This window comes from Cebidichthys violaceus, unplaced genomic scaffold (genome assembly GCF_023349555.1).
Source record: "Cebidichthys violaceus isolate CVI_PGR_0920_01 unplaced genomic scaffold, fCebVio1.0.p SCAF_7, whole genome shotgun sequence".
In the NCBI taxonomy this organism is placed as follows: Eukaryota; Metazoa; Chordata; class Actinopteri; order Perciformes; family Stichaeidae; genus Cebidichthys; species Cebidichthys violaceus.
Window position 1 is genome coordinate 5,765,000 of NW_027176927.1, and position 22,535 is coordinate 5,787,534.

At 40.6% G+C, this 22,535-nt stretch overlaps 3 protein-coding genes across 3 annotated transcripts; 2 read left to right on the top strand and 1 right to left on the bottom strand.

The window, feature by feature from the left end:
- Positions 1-127: 127 nt before the first annotated feature.
- grwd1 (glutamate-rich WD repeat containing 1) lies at positions 128-6,854 on the top strand. The gene is made up of 7 exons (XM_068735665.1): positions 128-365; positions 478-595; positions 2,669-2,831; positions 2,931-3,141; positions 3,444-3,589; positions 4,333-4,524; positions 6,274-6,854. The coding sequence occupies exons 1-7, from the start codon at positions 143-145 to the stop codon at positions 6,580-6,582; spliced, it is 1,362 nt and encodes a 453-aa protein (XP_068591766.1). The 5' UTR covers positions 128-142; the 3' UTR covers positions 6,583-6,854.
- A 206-nt stretch (positions 6,855-7,060) lies between these two features.
- On the bottom strand, positions 7,061-9,961 carry cdc42ep5 (CDC42 effector protein (Rho GTPase binding) 5). The gene is made up of 2 exons (XM_068735666.1): positions 9,819-9,961; positions 7,061-8,899 (listed from the first exon to the last, which is right to left on the bottom strand). Exon 2 carries the CDS (start codon positions 8,888-8,890, stop codon positions 7,970-7,972), a length of 921 nt encoding a protein of 306 aa, XP_068591767.1. The 5' UTR covers positions 8,891-8,899; positions 9,819-9,961; the 3' UTR covers positions 7,061-7,969.
- A 2,255-nt stretch (positions 9,962-12,216) lies between these two features.
- Positions 12,217-22,235, top strand: leng8 (leukocyte receptor cluster (LRC) member 8). The gene is made up of 15 exons (XM_068735194.1): positions 12,217-12,569; positions 13,192-13,327; positions 13,489-13,656; positions 13,834-13,914; positions 14,599-15,019; positions 15,374-15,545; positions 15,630-15,800; positions 16,030-16,263; positions 16,360-16,518; positions 16,644-16,938; positions 17,150-17,251; positions 17,367-17,435; positions 17,519-17,648; positions 17,757-17,964; positions 18,056-22,235. Exons 1-15 carry the CDS (start codon positions 12,529-12,531, stop codon positions 18,216-18,218), a joined length of 2,550 nt encoding a protein of 849 aa, XP_068591295.1. The 5' UTR covers positions 12,217-12,528; the 3' UTR covers positions 18,219-22,235.
- The last annotated feature ends 300 nt before the right edge of the window (positions 22,236-22,535 follow it).

Genomic DNA, 22,535 nt, shown 5'->3' on the forward strand with positions numbered 1-22,535 from the left:
AAGGGGCCAGCTGAATTCCCGTAAACCGGGGGGAAGAGACAGGGAGAGTGAGGGTGGGGAGAGTGAGGCAGCTGGGGAGGGCTGACAGTGCAGCGTGTTTATACCACGTGACCGGAAATAAGCGCGCTCTGCCTCTGCCAAGATGTCTGCGCCCGACGAAGACACGTTTGCCGAGGAAGGAGGCGAAATGGAGGAACTGGACGAGGCTGGCAGCGATGAGGATGAAGGAGTAGAGATGGAGGAGCAAGGAGCGGACGGAGGAGAAGAGAGAAAAGTCTACGTGCCCGGGATCGAGCCGCTTCGGCCAGGAGAGGAGCTGGAGATGGACCGGTCCGCGTACCGCATGTACCACGAGTGTCAAACAGGCAAGTCTTAGCACACCAAAATTAATTAGCAACACGTTAGCCACACTGATGTCTCCTGGTTAGTGTTGTCACCATGCAGGAGCTGCATGTATTCACTGCTGTTTGTGTTCAGGTGCTCCGTGTCTTAGCTTCGACGTCCTGAGAGATGGAGATGGAGAAAGCAGGGAGCAGTTCCCTCTGTCCATGCTGCTCTGTGCGGGCACACAGGCGGACACAGCTCTGAGCAACAGGTACAACGCTCCGGCCGGACGAACTTAATTAAAATGCCGCGTGTTCAACGTTATCGTTGTTATTTATTATTAGTCAAACTTCGACCAAAGCACAATGGCTTTTGAGGTTATGATGCGAGTGAAGGTATCATCAATAATAGTATCGAGGCAACAAGGTTCAGAAACTATAATTGATGTTGTTAATGGTATCAGAAAAACACACTTAAGCAAATATATAAGGCACATATATAAAGATAAAATAATATAATTAACTAACTTTCTAATAAAACAATTATAAACATCAAATGTTATATAATTTGACATTGTTGTCAACAATGATTCTGTGATGTCTTTTGTGTTTTGAGAGACTCTACAGCCAGAATCGTTTTTGTTTTACGTAGTCATATCTTATGCATATTCATTTTATGTTCTCTGTAATATTGTAATATGATATAGGTGGAGGTTTCAAATAAGCCCAGTTGGATTTTTGCCTCTTCTTGCACTGTGATATTTATTTATCTCTGTTATGTTTGTTTATTTTTATATTTTTTAATTTAAATTGTGCAAAATAAATGAACTGAACTAAACACAAAACAATATCTGGAAGAAACTGAGGGAATTTTGTGAATGTGCCAAAGAGAAGCAGCAATGTTATCCGAATATTACTTTGATTGTTGTTAGACTCTACATTCAAAGATAAGATCATACTTTTTGTAACGGGGACTAAGACTCCAAGATCAGAAAGGTTTATGCAGAAGGAACAGAAAAAGGAAAAACATTGAGTGTGAAATTGTGTATAAATTCATAGCATGGATATTTGCTATATCAACATTTTAATATAAATGTCTTTAATTTTATTGGAGATTAAAGAAAACTTTTTTGAATTCTGTCTTAACTTTAATGTCATATGAGGTGGATGATAGAGATGCAATAAGATACATCTTATGCAAATATAAATAGTGTTAAGATAACAATAAGGTGCAAATCCTAAAATGTATACAATGCCAAAATAAGTTTACCAGTATAGATCATAACAATATTTAATAATAAAGGTAGGTATCAGTCCAGGTGGGGTTGCATACAATATTGCATATAAATAGATGGGAATAATTCCCATAATAATGACAGTGTTCACAAAGACGGGTACAGTGCACTGACAATATGACGCCAGACATGTACAATTTGTGTTTATTTACACTGATGACCTTTGGATTTTGGCAGTCCTTTTTTTTTCAGTTTAAGTATACTTTATTTTGCCACGTTTCCAGTGTGATCAAACTACATACAAATATTTGACGTTATTCTGTAGTGTCCTAGTAGTCCTGCATACAAACTTGTAAAAGTGACTAGTTTCTAAATGGCTTTTGATAATTAGAGGCATGGTGTTTAATTACTGTTTTAGTTATTAATTGATTGGTTGTGAATTGGTCTTTCACTCTTTGGGGTAAAACAGACTACCAACCCCTACATCTTTCTATCTAAGAACACATAAATATGAAATCTTTAACATTGTAATGAGCCTCTTAGTTACTGTTTCTTTAGAGCCAGAATAACAGGAAAGCCCACATGTTTAACAAACATATAGGCAGATTGCATTAGCACTCTTCACTATTCATAGTCCGTATCATTTTGGGGTCTTTACAATACAAATAACTGATAAAAAGGTGGAAATATAAAAATGACATGCAGTACAGATGTGTTAAAACAGTTGTCAATAGCAGCGCATTTTATTGTGTGAAAGCTTTTGTTGTTGCAGAAGTAGCAACAGCAGATAGTTTTGAAAGTGTATGCACCAGGGCATAGTTCACAGTACAAAGTTTTATTGTATTTGTGTTGCACACTTTCAGTTTTGTTTTGACATCATCCACTCAGCATTGATAGAGTTGTGACTTTTCCTTTTCAAAGCGTCAGTTAATGGAAAACCTCAAGAACTGAAGATTATTTTGTCTCGTACTGAAACTCAGCGCTTGAATACAGAAAACATACTTATCTCTTCAGTAGTTTGCTATCTTCTGCTTACTCTGAAATAATATAGTGTGTCAGGCTATGTGTCATCTACATCCTCTTAAAATGCATCCCTTCACTTTCTTGCAGACTTCTCGTCATACGCATGCATAACCTTCACGGAACAGAGAAAGACAAAGAGGGGGAAGAAAGCAGTGATGAAGAAAGTGACGAAGATGATGAGGATGAGGATAAGAAGCCACAGATGGAGCTAGCCATGATGGCTCACTATGGAGGGATCAACAGAGTCAGAGTATGTTGTGTCAGTTTCTAGGCAATACTTGTACATGAACTCCTGTATCAGAAACTTGTTTAACATTCCCGATGACTGATTTTGCTTCTCTATTTCCAGGTGACCCGACGTGGGGAGCAGTCATTGGCTGCCGTCTGGTCAGAGAAGGGACAGGTAGAAATATTTGACCTCCAACCTCAGCTGGAAGCCGTGCACAGTTCTGCTGCTATGGCAACTTTCATCAAACAGCAGAAGGAAGCCACAGCTCTCTTCAGCTTCTCAGGACACATGGCTGAAGGCTTTGCTGTTGATTGGTCACCTACAGTACCTGGTAAGTGTCTCCTTGACCTGTAAGAGGAATTTAGAGATAAAAAAGATACAAACGTCTTGCTTCCATGCTTAGATTTTGAAACCTAATTTTATACACTTGCCTATTTTTTTTAATCATTCACATTTGTGGTGTGACATCACTCAGAACACATTTATTTTTTATTTTTTGCTTTACTCTGGACTTTTATGTATATAAGTCATATTTTACAGACAGTTCTGATTGGATGAGGTGAAGTGTTGGAGCATAGATGTGTGTGTCTGTCAACCAAAAGCTGAAGTATTCTATTTGTACTTCATTATCAGGTCGTCTTGTCAGTGGAGACTGCAAAAAGAACATCCATGTGTGGGAGCCACGAGAGGGAGGGACTTCATGGCAGATTGACCAACGGCCTTTTAGCTCCCACACCAAGTCCATCGAGGATCTGCAGTGGTCGCCTACTGAAGCTACAGTATGTTTGTAGGAAAATACTGACGTAGTGGGTTAGACTGAGGTACCACAGATGAAGCTTTAATGGGCTGACTTGGATCTATCTGTTTGTGTGGGTTTCCTCCTGAAGCAAATATACGTGCATGCAAAGTATTAGACATTCATATCAGGATTTGACATACATTGGTATCCTCTTTGTCCCCCCGACCACAGTGCTGACCTCAGAGCTGGAGTAGCCCCCTCTGACCCTAAATATTTAGGATGATTCAAATGTAGAGGATGAATTTCTCCACACTGTTCAATCATGTTGTTGTATAATGGTGCTTTACAGGTGTTGGGATGGAAGAACAGGGTGTGGTGAGACAAATGAATGATTGGAATGAATGAAGCCATGTTGACTTTCAAAACACCACCTGTTAACACTGGAGCTACGTGCCATCACAGTTTTACAACTAAGAAACACAGACTAAAATGTGCAATTTTACTAGTCACCAAACTAGTTTGTGGTATGTGGATGTGAATCCTGCAGCCTCACATGGAGGTTACCTTTATGCTTCTATGTGTGTACACTGGGACTTTGTGCAACCTAACTGGTGTTGGCTCTAATTTATCAATGTAGCAAGGTTTGTAAAGAGCGTTGAAAACACAAATTATGAACATGGAAATCTCAACTGTTTTGCAAGAAATACAACAGAGTTCCTTGTTTGGAAAGACTAAGTCTTGTTTTGTATACATACAGAATCTGTACTGTCTTGTTTTCCACAGGTTTTTGCATCTTGTTCAGTGGATCAGTCTATTCGTATCTGGGATATCCGTGCCCCGCCCAATTCAATGCTTTCAGCCAACGAAGCTCACTCATCAGACATCAATGTGATCAGCTGGAACAGGAGTGAACCATTCATCCTGTCAGGAGGGGACGATGGGCTTCTGAAAGTATGGGACCTTCGACAGTTTAAGGTAAAAAAAAACATACTTTAAAAAAAATATTAGTAACCATTTACCTCTTGCAAGATAATTCAGTTGACGATTGCACAGCTATGAGTTATGACTTGTTTAAGGATGACACAGATTGAAGATCTTACTGCTTACTGATTGAAAAGTGTCATCACAACAAAGTAACCCACCATTAGTGCTACCAGACAAACGGTGCTTGAAGAGTTACACCATCAGATAATCAAACACCTGCACAGTGTGGCCGCACCTAACTAATAACATTTGTTCCATCTTGTGCCTGTTACACAATAGTCTGTCATTACCGCAGTCGCCATCCTCTTAATACTGCAATCAATTTTTAAAACGCACTCCTATACGCCCTGTTAATGTCGTGTTGAAACAAAAGGCAGAGAATACAAATATTTATAAACCAGTTTTCATGTTAGGACAATGGCGGGCCTTCTGTGCTGTCCTACTACAGTTGAACCACCTCCTAATAACCTCATTATGACACCACAGCTACGGTTATTATTTGTTTCTAGGGGTGTAACAATACACATATTTGTATTAAACCGTTCGGTACAAGGCTTACGAACCGAACAATACGTTTGAATAATACGGAAAATGCAGAAGCTTAATTGTGGGAAATATGTTTTCGGTGGAAACATGGTACCCTGATGAGGCACGTGTGTTCTGGGAGGCGTGCTAAACTAGCTTAGCAGGAAATCCAACAGCAGCACACAAGCTACAAACTCTCCCCGCAGCGTTAAGGCAGCTGTTGTTGTTACCTACTGATTCAAACAGGGCTAAAGCAATCGCCACACAATCCCCATTTCTCCAGACCATAATTCTTGCTTTGTAAAAGAAAACAACATCACAAACAGAGAATCAAATGTCCAACCCTAACCCCGCACATGACGGGATGCATATTGTCAAAATTGACGTAATTAACACAATGACAAGAACAAACTCACAAGAACCAGTCACATATATTTATATGACAACAAAGCATAACAAATCAATCCAGCAACACTCCAGTTTCTCCTCCTCCTTCAGCCGTTGAGTGTTAAAAAAACAAAGCTAGGTAAAAATAATCTACACCAAGCAAAATGCTAAAAATGGCATGTCAATGTCATAACTTCTTACATATCTTTCAACTTGAGCTGTTACTAGTACTACTACTACTACTACTACTACTACTACTACTACTACTAAGTTCTGCTAGCTAGCTTTTAGTTTGACAACAGTCACGCTGGCCCACTGACCAATCACGCCCCACGTTATTGCTGACGTACTTGTAGACTACCTCAGTAGCTTTGGCATGCAAAGAATATGCCCAACATGTCAAACTAAAGATCTGATTGGTTGAACACTATAACAATCAACAATATCGTCCTCTTATACTTTAATCTGCAAAGTCTACCTAGCAGGCCTCGGGCCTCTCTTCTTACCTAGAGACATAGAGGTGAAATCTGATTGGATAAGAGCTCTACTTAAAACAAGCTGCAGGCTGGAAGCAGAGCAACTGAGGAAGACAGTAGCTGTGCAATAAGAAAATAAGCTAATGGGAAAATAATAATATGAAGTGTATTTGTGAAAAATTATTAAATTATAAAATAGCTATAATTTTGTGATTCTGTTTAGGCCAGCAGGGAAGGCTTTGCTGGCACTGATGGCTCACCATTGTGTTAGGATTAATACTTGTGTAGCCTGAATGTGCATCATATACGGGACGAATAGCTGTCAGACCTCTCATTCCACCTTTACCTGTAGACCGGGCAGCCTGTGGCGAATTTCAAGCAGCACAGCGCCCCCATCACGTCTGTGGAGTGGAGCCCTGTGGATTCGAGTGTGTTCGCCGCCTCGGGAGCGGACGACGTCGTCAGCCAGTGGGATCTGTCTGTAGAGTCATGTGATGTGGGTGCCAGAGTGGAGGGGGTGAAGGACTTACCCCCACAACTTCTGTTCCTGCACCAGGGTCAGTCGGAGATCAAGGAGATCCACTGGCACCCACAGATGCCTGGTGTGATGGTCTCCACGGCTCTGTCAGGATTCAATGTATTCAGGACAATATCTGTGTAGTGTGTGCACGCGTGTGTGTGTGTGTGTTTGAGAAAGACATTTTTGCATTTATATAAGTAGTACACATTTAATGTGTAATGAACAGTAATCTCTAATGTTTCATCATTAAGGTGCTTGTAATAATGTATATAACGCTTTGTAGGTAATAATTCTTTTGGACATTTATTGGCCAACATATGGTGTTATAACCTTTCAGTTTGGATGTTTCACAGATGTGCAAACTATTTTAGGCATTTTCTATTGGGTGCTTAAAATAAAATATTAGAAACTGATTTTAGTTTATTTTTTCTTGAATTTGTTTTCATCTGGGTACTTTTATTTATTTATTTATAATGGAGGAAAGCACAGAACTACTTTATTTCAGGAAGTGGCTATACGTAAAATAATCTTCAGATTCACTCTGAACACTTTATATAGTTCTGTTTTTTCGCTCAGGACACATTTCCAAAGAAAATACAAGTCATAGCAAAGGCTGATGAATATTTTAAAATCCGAATAATTGTTTTATTGTTTTCACTGTAATCCTTATTAAACAACAGGATAACAATTATGTTTGAACCAGCATTTTCAACAGAGCATAATGGTATCTCCCTTTTACAGCATTATGAAATAAAATACTTTTTCAAAATACAAGCATTATACAAGCAAACATGTACAAAATACACCGCTGGTCCTGATTTACAATTGACCTTTAAATCCCATGATTGTCTTAGTGTTGTAGTATTAGTCCAGCCCCACAGCCCACAGAAAAGCTTTAGCTACTTGAAAACAACTGCACAATGAAAACAGATGTGTTAAACAGATGTGAACCAGAGAAATGCACACTGTCTGACTTGGAATGTGACAAATTCATAGTAATTAATTATACACAGGATAACTATTTTCTCTGGGAACCATAAGTTCGTCAAATGCATTAAACATCAAGAGAAGACAGATTGTAATAAAACATGCAATATGAGAAATTATTATTAAGACATTTATATAGTACAATAATGTAAGAAAAACGCTGTCTTTAAGGCACTATAACAAAGTTCAATGTTGTGTGAACTTAAGATGGCAGAAATAATAGAAATTAACAATACAAGCATCATTAATGTTTCATAGCAAAGTAACCAAGTCAATGAAAAAAATCAAAGTGCTACAAACCTTTCACTGACGCATTCATTTTTCTGATCAAGATGAGTCTTGCAAATCTGTTACCCTTACTAATTAAACATAAAATGCTTTTTCCAGTTGAGCAACATCGTCAAACTAAATATTTTTATTAAAATCCAGTTATTCTGCCTCCCATTCAAATGATACTCAAGTTATGAGTTTATGAAAATACAGTTTACTTGATTTACTTGACAGCAAAGATCTGTTTTCAAGGGAAAACTGTACCTGCCCCCTATAGACCAATTTCATCATCAAACTCATCTTCAAATGTATAGCCCCGTCCTTCCTCCTCCTCCTCCTCTTCCTCCTCCTCCTCCTCCTCTGAATCAGTCTCTGATTGGCAGCTGTCGACCCTCCTCCTGTCCAATGGGGTGACTCCTTCATACTCTGAGCTATGTGACGAGGCTGGACTAGGTGGCAAATCTACTTTGTGATTGGTGACCTCGGTATCGCCTCCACCTACTACGCTCTCGCCCGTTGTCGGACTGCGACACGCCAACTGATCCTCATCCTGGAAGTCGAACCCTTGACCCTCTTCCTCTTCAGACGCTTGTCGAATTATCTCCTCTCGTTTGTCACTGAATCGCACTTTTGGTCGTAACCCCTTTTGCTTGATCCCATTCCCGTCTGGTATCCTGCCGTCTCCCACCTGGTTTCCATCCAACCCAACCAAGTTCTTCCCATTCAGCTCGTTCTGCATGTTCACAGACATCTCCACGGCCCCTTTTCCCTGATTCGTTTCCACCGAGGATGTGCCACTTTTGGGGTTGAACACATCCTCCTCATTGGTGTCCAACCCCAAACTGTCCATCACCCCTAGTACATCTCCCAGCATAGACGGGCCTAGATCCAGGTCCAGGTCAAATGAAGACACTGACTCAGAGTGCTGAAGTTCATTGTTCTGAGGGCTTCCTGGAGCGTCTGTATGTAGATCGCTGTGGTTGACTGCCACCTGAGGGTCGGCAGATGGCATCGTCCCTGGACTCCCAGAGTCAGGGCTGGCAGAGCTCGGGCCCAGAGTGGACAGGAAGGAGGTGTCCCCAAAGGCATCGCCTCCCCTCCCAATGTGCATGGTGTGGCGAAAGTCACCCAGTGGGGCTGAGATCATCGTGGGGTCCAGGCGAGGTGCCCGGGTTGATTTGTGCAGCGGCATGACTGTAGGCTGATTGAGGAAGACGGGAAGAAAGAGGGAAAAACAGGGAGACAATTCTTAAATGTACATGATAGTAGGGATGAATAGCCGTAACCCTGAAATGACATACCACAGTGTCATACAGAAATTGTTCAGGAATCTGAAAAATACTGGAGCCCCAGTCCAGCTTAATGATAAGACAGGGCAGTGTCAACACTTCACCATGTTGTGCAACATTGTGGGACACCAATGAGCGTTTTGGCACTGGTGCGGCTGTGAAGGCCATGCTGAGACTTGTACTTGAAACACACTCATGCAACGTTAGCACATACTTTTCTCTGGCCTCAGGGGTGTATATGCGGACAAAAACAAGACTGTAACTTTCTCCAAAAAAATAAACTGGATCTATAGCACCAAAGCCATTGATCTCCGCTACTTTTGGTGGTTATTCAATTGAGATTTCAGCATGAAAAAAAGGCCAAATTTTAAGTTATTATGACAGTAAGGTGAAGCCAAAATTATTCCATACATTTGATAATGCCTTAGAATAAGTAAGCCAAATCAATGACAATGTATTGATAAACATCATACATTGCAAACCAGAATACACATTTTAGAAATCATTATTTTAAGTGTGTGTGTGTGTGTGTGTGTGTGTGTGTGTGTGTGTGTGAGAGAGAGAGAGAGAGAGAGAGAGAGAGAGAGAATCAGATTTAGGAGGGGAGGGGGCTTGCTTACAGGCCTACCCCAACCCTCAAGACTTTTCCAATAATAGTTAAAGTTGGTTACTTATTGTATTACTTAAATATATAATGTATTACTTATACAAAGAGCACGCGAGGGTTACACTTATTGACAAAGCAGCATGACCGTTCGGATCAATGTAAAGTTCGCTAATCAATTGACCTGAGTGAGCGTCACCGACACTTTCAAAGTATATCAAATTTACCTGAAAGAGAATATTCTGGTCTTTGGTTGGCTCGCTCCTCAGTATCCAACTTTTTCCATCTGGCTTTCTGACTTGCGCTTCCTCTCGACTTTTCCCTCGCTCTTTTTCTCGCCGTCGTTGGTCTGTGTGAGTTTTCTTTTCTTTTTTTCCAAAGGGATGGGCATGGGGTGAGGAAGTGACGCGACAGTTATTGGGGAGAGCTGGATCAAAGTATCAGTCGACTTTACCAGACTTTTGTTCAAGATGGACGAGACTAAAAGACTGCTTCTAGACAGAGACAATCTTTATTCAAGGTTATGATATAATCTAATTTTGAGCCATAGTTTATAAATGTATAAAGCAACAAGATGAATGGAAGTCAATGTGAATGAGGATTATGTGGATAAATATCCACATAAAAAGTATTACATTGTAACTGCCATGATGTCAACTTTAATTGTATGTCTTTTTGGAAGAATAAATTGAAATACTTAGATCATGAGTCAAAGTCCTGTCACTTTGTTTTTCACAATGATTTTTTAAATTTAATTTTCAGCTGAGCACTGTAGTTTTTAGCAAAGGATACTCAAACAAGAGTAAAACGTGCATTTGTGAGTTTAAAATACTGCACTCAGCCTAAAGTATGTGTACGTTTTTAGCTGTAGAACATAAACTCCCCCAAGATTGCAGAAACAAATATAAAAATACAACATGCTAAAAACATTTCTCGGGCCACAGTTATGCTTAATTTTAAAGACAGACACATTTCATTTCACACTGAAATTCTTTTGAAGGGTTTGACTTAAAGGTGACTGAAATCATGATGGAATACTGTCAGTGAAGTTAACCTTGTGTATCACACCACTTAGTCAACAGCATATTTTTGTGAGACAGTTGCATAATTAACTTTAACTCCATTCATTTCCCCATGCAACAATAAGTAACAAATATACTTTAAAAAGGAGCAAACTTGAATTTGAATCAACAACAGGAGTGGGGGAGGGATGCTATTTAAGAGTCTGTATTATCCAGCTTCCTCTCATGGGTTAAAGAAACAGAAGCATTACCAAACACCAGGTATTCACACAATGGTGCCGGGTAGTGAGTCATTGTTTGTGAGATCTTGTCACAAATGCTTAACATATTTGTGTGATGATGTAGCAGACAAGACAACAATGGGGACAAATTATTCATTCAGCAGCCACATGATATCACTTACTGTGATAAATGGTCTGGAAATTACACTAAATACAGTGTTTTATTTATTTGAAAGCGGTGCATCCTGACATCAAGTTGGATAATGCCCACAAAAATAAGACATTCTTCATTGTTTTATGGAGATTCCAAAGCAAGGCATTGAGTTCTCTTCAACATCATGGTATTTATTCTCAGTATTTAAAGGCAATACAACGCTATTTTCAATAGCAAAAAAGTTATAAATGGCAGAGGATTATGTCTTTAAAAATACATTGTGAGCCCTCCTGTTCATTGCTGTGCGACATATTTATGAACCATACACCAGATAAAAAATATAATTTGCACTCCATAGAGACTTCGAAAAAAGGCTTGCCTGAATTTGGGGGATGCAGTGTGGGAGAAACTGTCCGACAGGATATGACTCCACTCTCTGTAATACACTCTCTCTCTCACACACACACACACACACACACACACACACACACACACACACACACACACACACACACACACACACACACACACACACAAGGTCACACAAACACACATCTTGCAGCTGTATGTGCTTCACAGGAAGGTAAGAGGAAAAATCAATATACCATAATGCGTGAGTATATACAAGATTTATCATTATTGAAAAACACAAAGAAAAAACACATACATTGGTTGATCGGTTAAAATTATATATAGCTGCCCAACCAATTATGGTCAAACAAAGTGAATGTTTTTCTCAGATGGTGTCATATTGGCAACACATGGACTAACAACACCTGATGTTGATATTAATACTAGTAATTGGGGTTATGCTGATAATTGATATATATATATATATATATATATATATATATATATATATATATATATATATATATATATAAAATATTATTTCTATTTGTTGTTAGAGTAATAATTTATTTTCCTTTTCACTACCAATTTGAGCAAAGTTAAGAACATTGGGGACATTTTTTCCTGTGTTTAGCCTGTCAGGCATTACAATCCCTTCCCATTCCTTAGGATTGACAGGCAAGTGGTTAGTACGGCTCTGGCGCTCTGGCCTAAACATTAAGCCGGCATTTGATTGGTGGAGCCGGTAGGGGGCGATAAAGAAGGTGGGGGATAACACGGGCGTAAACTTTGCCTGAGAGGATGTACTCTGGGCAACAAAACATTACCACCACAACGTCACTTGACTCAGCCAGTTTTGCTTATCTGCCATTTTGTATCTCCGCAGCCGAACCAGACCAAGATTGTCGTCAACGAAGAAGGAAGGAATGCGAATGTTAAACTTCACTTGTTAATTTGCACCTTTAATCAAAGGACGTTGTATTAAAGTTTGACTTGTTTGGCTAGATCGACGTTAGTGGCAGTCGGCTGACTGTCTTTCTAAACAGTTAATCATCGAGTCAGGTTTCATCTTGTTTACCTTTTTTTGCTTTAGCAGGAGAGCTAACGCTAGCGACGTTAGCCAGCTAGCTTAGCTAGCGAACAACCGTCCAAGCGTTAGCTCCTCACGCTAACAGTAGTCTGTGGCGAAATGGCGGCCAACACGACACAAGCAACCCCAACAACAAACTGGTAGGTCGCACTTTGAGCTACAGAAGACACATATTACTTGGATAATTAAGTAAATATACTACAGCTTGACTAAAACGTAAATATATAGTATGGTATGGTAGAGATGTCTTGGTTATATATAATCTCTTAATCATAATTAGTTCAGCTGAGGGTGTTGACAAGTGTTAGCATACCGTAAACCCTACCTAGCAACATACCGACCGTTGGTTTGGTTCACAGCTAACCTGTTAGCTGCTTAAGGTTACTATATTTACATTAACGTAGAAGCTAACATTGCCAACATTACACACTAACGCAGCGTTGACGTTTTGACACTAACTGACATTAACGATGAACGATTAACGTTAGTTAGCCGTTAGATGTAAGACGAGCCAACTGCTAACGTTAGGTCACAGTGAACGTGGTGCAAACGTTTAGACAGACGTAAACATTTATAGTCGAAACTGTTTTGAAATATATCCTTAATATATTGATTTATTTTTGTATAGTTGTAATGTTGCCATTAATATATACTTTTTAATTGTGTTAGTCAACCTCAAGACTTTTAAGTGTGTGAATGTGCTTATAGATAATAAAATGTGTATAAATACTTAAAACACAATTGTTCTTTGGTTGATGGCAGGTCATATGGTGGAGCTGGAGATGGCCAGGTTCATGAAAACCCAGAATGGGAGAAGGCAAGACAAGCACTAGCGTCTATTAACAAGAGTCAGAGCTCTGCTAAATCGGCACAAGCCAACCGGACAGCCACAGCAGAGGTGTGCTTTTATCTCTTTCTGTGTGTTTATCTTTTTAACACCTAGCATTTGACATTTATGTTAGGTGATCTGATAACAACTTGAAATCTAACGTTAAATGATGATTTATTCTGTTCTGTATTGAAATAACAAGTCTTATTTGGGCATGTGTCTCGTTTCAGGCCGGTCAGTTTCAGCCAGCAGTGACTGACCCTGCTGCTATTCAGCAGCAACAGCAACATCAACAGCAGCAGCAGCAGCAGCAACAGTATTATCCCTGGTACCCACAAACTCAGCAACATTACCCTGGATACACATACCCCTATAACTACTACTACCCCATGGGTCCAGTAAGTACAGAAATACATTTTGTTCCTATCAAAATGTTAATAACATTTAATACAAATCTGCTGCATTCAACACTGTGCACTGCAAGGCCTGTTCATCTGTATCTCCAAATAACTTCTGATGCTAAGAGATTCGAGGGAGATTCTACAATGACAACATGAGTTTCTTTGTATTTCCAGTATGGAGGAGCAGCATATCCATCAAATCAGTATGGTGTACCTCAAGGGCCTTACCCGGGAACTCCCCCCTCTAATGGACAGGTACATCACAATCATTTTGTAGTTATTCAAGTGGAACAGTACACAACATTCATGGTTCAGGATGTACCTCGGTTTTGGGGTCAAGTTTTCTGTACAGCAAGGAAACATTGAATAGCCTTTTTAATTAGCCATTTAACAGTGGCTAATTGGCCACAATTCTTACTGTAACAGTTAAGGCACACTGGCATGTTGTCAATAGGATAGGGAGATAGGGGAGGAAAAAAAAAACACTTAGTCGTGGGTACACATCAACTAACACACACAGGTTTGGTTTGCTGCGTCACATTACTTAGCTTATACCTTCTTTTCACTCGTGCATGTAGTCGGGTCACAGGGTGAACCAAACGTCCTGTGCATGTTGAGGAGAAATACACATGCCGTTCTGTAATAACAGACCTAATGGATGAGGTTTTGACACTGACCCTTTTTAAATTATGAGCACCTGACAAACTAATGCATGGACATAGGGTTACTGGACATGACCAGCAACCCTATCAACTATTAACTCATTTTGTAATAGTTTGACTGTAGTAGTGTAAGCATTTTGTGAAATTAGCGTGTGATCTAAGGAATTTCAACTTTATTTCTGAGGCAATTATGTAGCTTCTAGAAAAAAAAATCATTTTCTTAAAAAAAGTTACAAAAACGGCAAAAAAAAAAATTCTTCATCTTTTCTTTTTACAGCCTCCTCCAGTGCCTGGAATGGAAGATCAGTCCCCTGGATACCCGTCTCAATCACAACCTCCACCCCCTGCTGCTCCCCAGCCACCCCAGAGCCCAACCACCTCAGAGAAACCCCCTCCTCCTCCACCCCCACCAATTCCTCCCCCACCCAACTCCCAGTACCCCCCTTCTCCATCACAAAATGCTTACAGTGCAAATAACTCCATGCAATACCCTCCCGGTGACCCTAACCAAATGCAAGGTTACAATCATTCCCAGGGAAGGCCCAACTATGGACAAGGCTTCCAGGCCCAGAACACCTATCAGCCCCCTCAGAATACCTCACAGCAGCCCGGCCAGTATGTACCCGGGCTCGGCAGAGGAGAGGCCAACAAAAACAAAAACCAAAAACAAGGACAGCAACTGTGGCACCGCATGAAACGTAAGATTTGCTCTTTTGTGAAGTAGCTGACATGCATGACAAGTACAAATAGGCATGTGTTTCACTTATCAACTGTTGTCTATACCAATCAGAGAGCTTTGTTTGATTATTGACCAATCAGGAGCATCCCATAAAAGATGATCCCGGGACCAATGTTATGGTTCTACATTTTGAAACCAGATGTATCCATTTTTTTTTTTTTATATACAAAGAAGTAAAGTTCCATACTTTTGTATCTCACTGTACGAACCTAATGGTGGTTATTTAGTTAGTTATAGAAGGATGGAAATAAAGAAGAAAAAATGTTAGTGTTCATTTCTTAATCATGTTCCTTTTATGTCTTCTTTCTCCCAGAGGCCCCTGGGTCAGCTTCAGTAAAGTTTAATATTCACAAGAGGCCCTATCAGGTTCAGTGTTCTCCGATGTCCAATCAGACTTTCCCGCCCGGCGACCAGCCCTCAGGATTGAATCCAGCTCCTTCCTCCCCATCTTCTGCCAGCGCTGCAGCCGGAGGTGCTCAGACACGGTGAGAACTAGACTGTCACTACGGATTAAAAAGAGATGAGAGAGTCGGTGAATGATATGTTGACTTAGAATGCTTTCTCTCCAGACCCCAGGACTGGCCCCAAGCCATGAAGGAATATGTGCAGCGCTGTTTTACAGCCTGCGAGACGGAGGAAGACAAAGATCGTACAGAGAAGGTGCTGAAGGAAGTTCTGCAGGACCGGCTGAAGGATGGCTCTGCTTACACTATTGATTGGAATCGAGAGCCGTTGCCAGAGTGAGTTTAGTAGCTGATTAGTGTTTGCCTGTTGTATCTAAGCGTTGACACTTCTTTAAACTAATGCACATGAACGTTGCAAATCAAACATAAACTAACTATATTTTGATGTGGTTTCAGTTGAATTGTGTTTTCAATAAGTTACACTGCAACGATCTTGCCTGATGCATTTCTTTGATCTAAATAGTTGCAAATTGTGATTTGGGTCTTATTTATATGTTTTTTGCAGACTAAAGGTCAAGCAGTCTCGTTGGGAATCTGTTCAATCCCAGAGGACATCAGATGGTGGAAGCGCAGTAGGTGCGTCTCCAAGAGGCAGGGGTGGTGGACACAGACTGGGCCACTACAGGAACATATTTTCTCAGAGGAGTCCATCTTCTAGTTCCTCCCGCTCCTCCTCCCGCTCCCCATCCCCATCACACGGCCGACACAGGGACCGCAGCAACCAAAGGCACAAACGCAGGTAAGATATCATTTCCCTGTCTTTTTTTGGTGAGTGTAGGCACCCTTTGTCTTTATTTTTTTTTTTTTTAAACGTCTTGTGTCTCTACGCTATCAGTGATTCCGGCTCACAGTCAGACAGCAGCATCTCCAGTGACCTCCGACCTCAGCTGTCACGTCGCAGCCAGAGAGGTGGTCGTGGTCGTGGTAGTGACAGGGATAGAGGCCGTGGGGAGAGAGGACGAGGAAGAGGAGGAAAAGCAAACAGAGGAAGGAGGTAAATAAATGTTCTCATCAGGCCCCTGCTATTCTCATTGATCACTGCTCTTGAAGAAGGCTTACTACTTTATTGCTCTATGACAGGGATACTTTGTGAATGACCCTTTTAACTTGTTCTCCCAGAAACATGGATGATTCCAATGCAGCCGTTGGAAAGAAGAGGAAAGGGGGCAATGCTGGTCTGGATTTCCACGATCCCAACAGAGAAGCCAAGAAGCAGAGCAGAGCCGCTCGTTTCCACAAGCAGCTTCGCTCAGAGCCACTGGTTCTCTCCATCAATTCCCTGGACCTGCCCGATGGAACCCAGGAAGGCCTCAGCTGGGAGGACTGCCCCATTGTGGGAACATGCCAGGACATCACCAAGTGCTACCTGAGGCTCACCTGTGCCCCGGACCCCTCCACTGTGCGCCCTGTGCATGTAAGTATGCTCACTGCAGTTTTATAGTCCTAAGATGATGTTTAGTTTAGTTAAAGTCTTAACTGCATAATACCATGCAAATTGCATAAAACAAGGGAGAAGAAAGGGATGACATATAATGAAACCTTTTGAGTATATTTATATATCTTTCTACGTCACAGAAGGCCAAGGTCCAGACATTGATCTTTTTCTGAACTTGTTTTTACCCAAGGTCCTGAGAAAATCTCTGCAGACTGTGAAAGTCCACTGGAAAACCCACCAGGACTACACCTATGCCTGTGAACAGATGAAGTCCATACGACAGGACCTCACGGTATATAATGTTCATAAATAATTTGCCCCTCTGTTTTAGTCTTTTTAGAATGTTAAAATGGGTTTGTTTTTTTCTTGAATTTTTTAAAATTTGATTATTTTTCCTCGTCATCCAGGTCCAAGGAGTTCGTACTGAGTTCACAGTAGAAGTGTATGAGTGTCATGCACGCATTGCTCTGGAAAAGGTGAATCTGTTTTCATTTTTATAAGTGTTGTAGTAGCTGAAAGAGTTAACATGTTTTAATACGAGCTGAATGTTTGTCTTCAGGGAGACCATGAAGAGTTCAACCAGTGCCAGACCCAGCTGAAGGCCCTGTATAAGGACAATCCCTCAGAAAACATTGGAGAGTTTACAGCATATAGATTGATTTATTACATCTTCACTAAGAACTCTGGAGGTATGCTCACATTTTCTTTTCAGCCGCATTCACACATCTCATACACATTCTCACCCTCTCTGCCTTTTCCTTCCTAATTAAACTTCCACCATTTATCTTCCCTTCCAGATCTGACCACTGAGTTGGTTTACTTGACCCCAGCACTGCGGGCAGATGTGTGTGTAGCTCATGCTCTCGCCCTCCGTGCTGCCTGGGCGTTAGGAAACTATCGCCGTTTCTTTAAGCTGTACAAGGAAGCCCCGCGTATGGCTTCATACCTAATTGACAAGTTTGTAGAGAGGGAGAGAAAGATTGCACTTTGGGCCATAGTCAAAACGTAAGTAAAGTTTCAGAAAGTTTGCACATTTAGTTCCTCGTTTTAGGTCCTCATAACTTACAAGGTTTCCATTTTTCTGTTTCTTCTGCAGGTTCAGGCCCGACTTGCCGGTGCAGTATGTGCAGTCCAATCTGGGCTTCTCTTGTTTAGACTCCTGTATGGCCTTTCTTACTGGGCTAGGTGTCACCTTCTACCCTTGTGACCCCGATAAGATAGACTGCAAAGCCAGCACAGCCGCTTTGGCTGCCTCCTGAGGGGGTGGGGGGGCGTTAGCACCGTGAAGGGTGACGCTAGGGGATTATCATGGATCCTTACATATTTAATGTACTGCACTTCAGACACCTCAGTCTACTCAGATAGGGAAGTTGGGAAACTAACAGCTGTAGAAGACCCATATAGAAAGATACAAGTTTCAGATTTCAGATGTAATTTCTAACACAAGAACTGTTTTAAACGAAGTCTACACACACTGTCACTCAAATATTGTAGGTTTCCCTAATGCCCAAGTTATCTCACTACATTGATATGGCCAGAAAAGTGAGTGAACAGTGTAGATTTTACTTTTAACTTGTAGTCTCAGCATTTAGAGCCCCAGAAGTCACAGAACCAGATCAGGGAGGCTCCCTCATGGTTCCTGTTCCGTAACCACCATCAGATGTCAAAGCTAACAGTGTTCTGTTATGTTTTTTCCTTCCTCAAGTCAACAGCTCCAACACCTGAAGAATCAAGCCTTGTCAACCAAAAGGGAAATACAAACAGCTGTTCTTCAAGTCATTTATCCAGCTCGCTCCTGTTTGACAACAAGCCTACTGATTCAGGTCAACTCAACATATTCCTCTTAGAGACTGTGAGACAACATGGTGAGAAGAAGCCAGCAGTTTGCCTGAAAGAAGAAGAAGAGGTGGTGGTTTGTATATCCTGTCCTGCGCCTGGTTTCCTCAAGGTATCTGCAGTTAGCTGTGCATCCTGTTCCCTCAAATGGCCCGTGTAATGGACTGAAGTCTTAGGTCTGGTTCCTGATTTAATGTAGCGGTATCCATCCGCTGGTCACCAGTCATGAAATGGTTGGCCATTTTTCGGGAAAAGTCTCAATCTGATGAGCATTGACTTTTATAGGCAGGTGTTCTTCATCTCCTCACTCCTCCGTACCGTCAGAGCTGAGCTCCATCTCCAGAATCAAACGGAGAATCTGCTTTCATCGTTCTCTGGTTAAAGTCCTGGCAGCACCTGGAGTCCAGCAGACCCTGATCAGCAAAGTGATGAAGCCCATCTATCATCCATGTTGGCCATCTTAACTTCACCAGCTGTTTATCCAAAGAAACAGTGGCAGCTAAGCTGCCATCTTTAAATACAGCTAATGGTGAAGTCTGCGTGCTGGAGCATCGGCGGAAAACCTGCTGCAAGAAGGAATAATGAGTGGTTTGTATGCTACAGCTGGCTGGTAAGCGAAAGGGACTTCTCTGGAAGGAGGTGGATGACCGCACAGCAGAGATGTTGCCTCACACGTCTTCTGTGTTAAATGTTATACGTCTTGTGTTTTTAGACAGCAGTATTGGCCTAGTAAAATAATTACTGAGCTGCAAAGCAGATTTTTATCTACAGGTTGATATTGGACAGGTGAATTAAGTAAAGAGAAATTTGACAATATCCTAAAATGCCCAAAATGGCGGCAATAAGACTTGGAAATTTACTGCACATGTACTTGTGCTGTCTGAATGTCCTATGTTGAAGTGTTTCAAATTGATTTAGACCGTAATGTAATAAAGAGGGAGATTAAAGTTGAGTGAAGACTAACTAGTGCTTTTATGTCCATTTCTCAGTAGTTATGAAAGAATTTTCTAAAACAAAAGCTGCAATTGTAGCCCATTTACCCGAAGTTCAAAACTGTGGAGTTAATTTATGACGAGACTTTGGTCGTTTATCTTCGAGAGATTTGTGCTTTTCAGGACTTAAAATACGATAGGTGGTGGTGCACTATTTTAGGTGATAATTGGTAAAATATGTGACAATACTTGAAGTAGTGATTAGACAGCTCGAAAACGTCAGAAACAAACAGAACTTTTCACACTGACTGAATGTTGTTCTGCTTTCCACCATCATCTCTAGTTTGGCTCCTCATTTAGGACGATTGTGCTGAAATTGAAAACACATTTTGATATCATTCCTCCTGATTTGAGGTTTTCTTTTCTATAAACAGTATTGATTACCACTGTAGAAACATTGAGCTTGAGGTATTTAAGACTCTAAGGCTGTACAAGTTACATGTTTACTTGTGTACAAAGTATATTTTTGTAAATATTGTATGATACTGCTGTGATTTCTTTTCAATTAGTGTGTAGGGTAGTTTTTTGTTGACACACGGGTAAGTGTGATATTTTGTTTTTTCTGGGGTTTTGCAAAACTCTTCTTTAAACGATTTATGTAAAAACTTCAATGCAGACGGGTCTGGATTGGATTGTGTGCTATATCATCAGTGGATGCTAGTTTCTGCCAGTTCAGCCTGAAAATATTTACACAGGCGGGGATATCATGCTCAATTTCCAGCGATATAACAAATATGCTTGTTAAATTGTCCCTTCAGACAAAATGTGCCGATTGTCCAACGCAAAGCTGATCTATATACTGGGAGCACTATTGCCAAACATGTAATTTGAACACCTACCACAAAATGATAGCTTTACATCACTTTGACAAAATACCAGTAAACCTGAGTTGTTAATTTGTTGGTAGAACTGTTCCATTGTTGACCATTATTTCAGTAATGAATTACGTTAATTTTGTGCTGACAACGATCTCAACATGTTTTCTTTCTTTCCCCTTCATTTACCTGATCCCCTGTCCTCTTTACTTCCCCCCCCTCCCCCCAGTCCCAAAACCTTTCTCTCACACGCCACCAGACCTCTCATTCTTCAGCTCGTAGCACTGCTGCGTTGCAGGAGCACATGGAGTGATAAGTGGGCGAACCACCTCCAGACGCCAGCCGGAGAGAGTGGATTGTGAGCAATCCCAAGTCTTGGTTTGACTCACGTTGAAGCCTCACAGCTGATGAAATACATGGGAGCCTTTCACAATGAAATATGGAGAATGTTGATGTTGCTGCTAACTTGATTTGCTGCTAACCCAAATATTTGAAATGTTTTTCTGTGCAATGTGATACTTGTTTAGTTTTTAAATCCACATTTGAGGGTTGATGAAGTCTTCTTGTTTTCTGTTTGTTCAGATGCATTTATACTTTTTCGAATAATTTTCCCTTTTTTTTCTCACCCTATTTATTAATATTTGGGATTAATTTGGCTGGAGTTTTATTGGTGGACTGAACAGCTTGAGTTTGTTAGAGATGCAGTAGATCTTATATTTGACAGCGTGATCCTCGTCTAAAATGTGTCTGGACATACAGAATATGTTATCCTCAAAATTCACCAACATCTAGTATCATTAGAAAACAAAATTCCTTAGTATGCAGTCGTCTTTAGGCAAAGTTTCTTATTTGACAAGTGGTGGTGCGTGCTCCCATGCTAAGAAATTACCTTTTGGTTTCTTATGTGAATGAGCTTAATCGATGGTTGTTTGTTGCCTTTGGTTTACGTCATTGTAAGATTTGTTTACACATGGTTAAAGTGTGTACATTTGATGTCTCAGGTCTTCAGCATTGATACAGCCCAGGATGTTTGCTTTATTTTTATTTCTTTTGTTTTAGTAGAAAACTCACCCCAGACAACTAACAATACACATTTTCATTTTGGATGTTTGGTTTTTCTTCTCCGATGCCTGAGTCATGTTTTCAGTATTTTTTGCTCCCATGTTACTGTGTACCTCCCATCAGTCTTTGTAACTCCTTCCTTGATATTTGCTGGTAGAACTCCCCACGTCCCTCACCTCTGCTGTGTTCATCTCCTGTCATTTGAATTAGTCTTCTCTCTGTTCTCACTTTCTCTTATTTACCCTCCCTGCATGCTGTCCTCTCCTGCTCTCTCCTACAAATCTCTAACCAGCAATTCTTCTCTTCTCATTCTTCTCTTTTCCTTTTATGTTGAGTATGTTTGTGGCTGTTTGCCATGTGCAATTAGTCACTCTCTCTAGTAAGTATTATACGGCGTCTGAAATGCTTCAATAGTTTCTGTTGCGGCTCACTAACAACTGAAGCTGAAGGTTTATCTGCAATGCCTCCTCCCCATCTACAGATCTGACATGATAAACTGCCATTTTGTAAATACTGTGTATATATATATATATTTTTGAAAAAAAATCTAATAAACTTCAAGTATAAAGTGCATCAAGTGTCATTGTTTTTAAATCACACAAAGCATTCTGGCAGATTGCATTCACACATTTAGCTGAATGGATAAAACAAAAGCACAAGTTAAAGAAAAGAACTCAGCGGTGAAGTTCTGGACTTTTTATTAAGAAATGAAATAAATATTGAGTGAGAGGCTCCTAATCTAAGAAGAGTTTGGTTAACTTGGCACAATGAAGGTCTTTCTATGTTTACAGCATGATTGACATTTGTATCAAGGTATAAGACAACATCAAAGTGAACTGAATGTAGTTGGAAAAGAAAAGAGTTGGAGTTT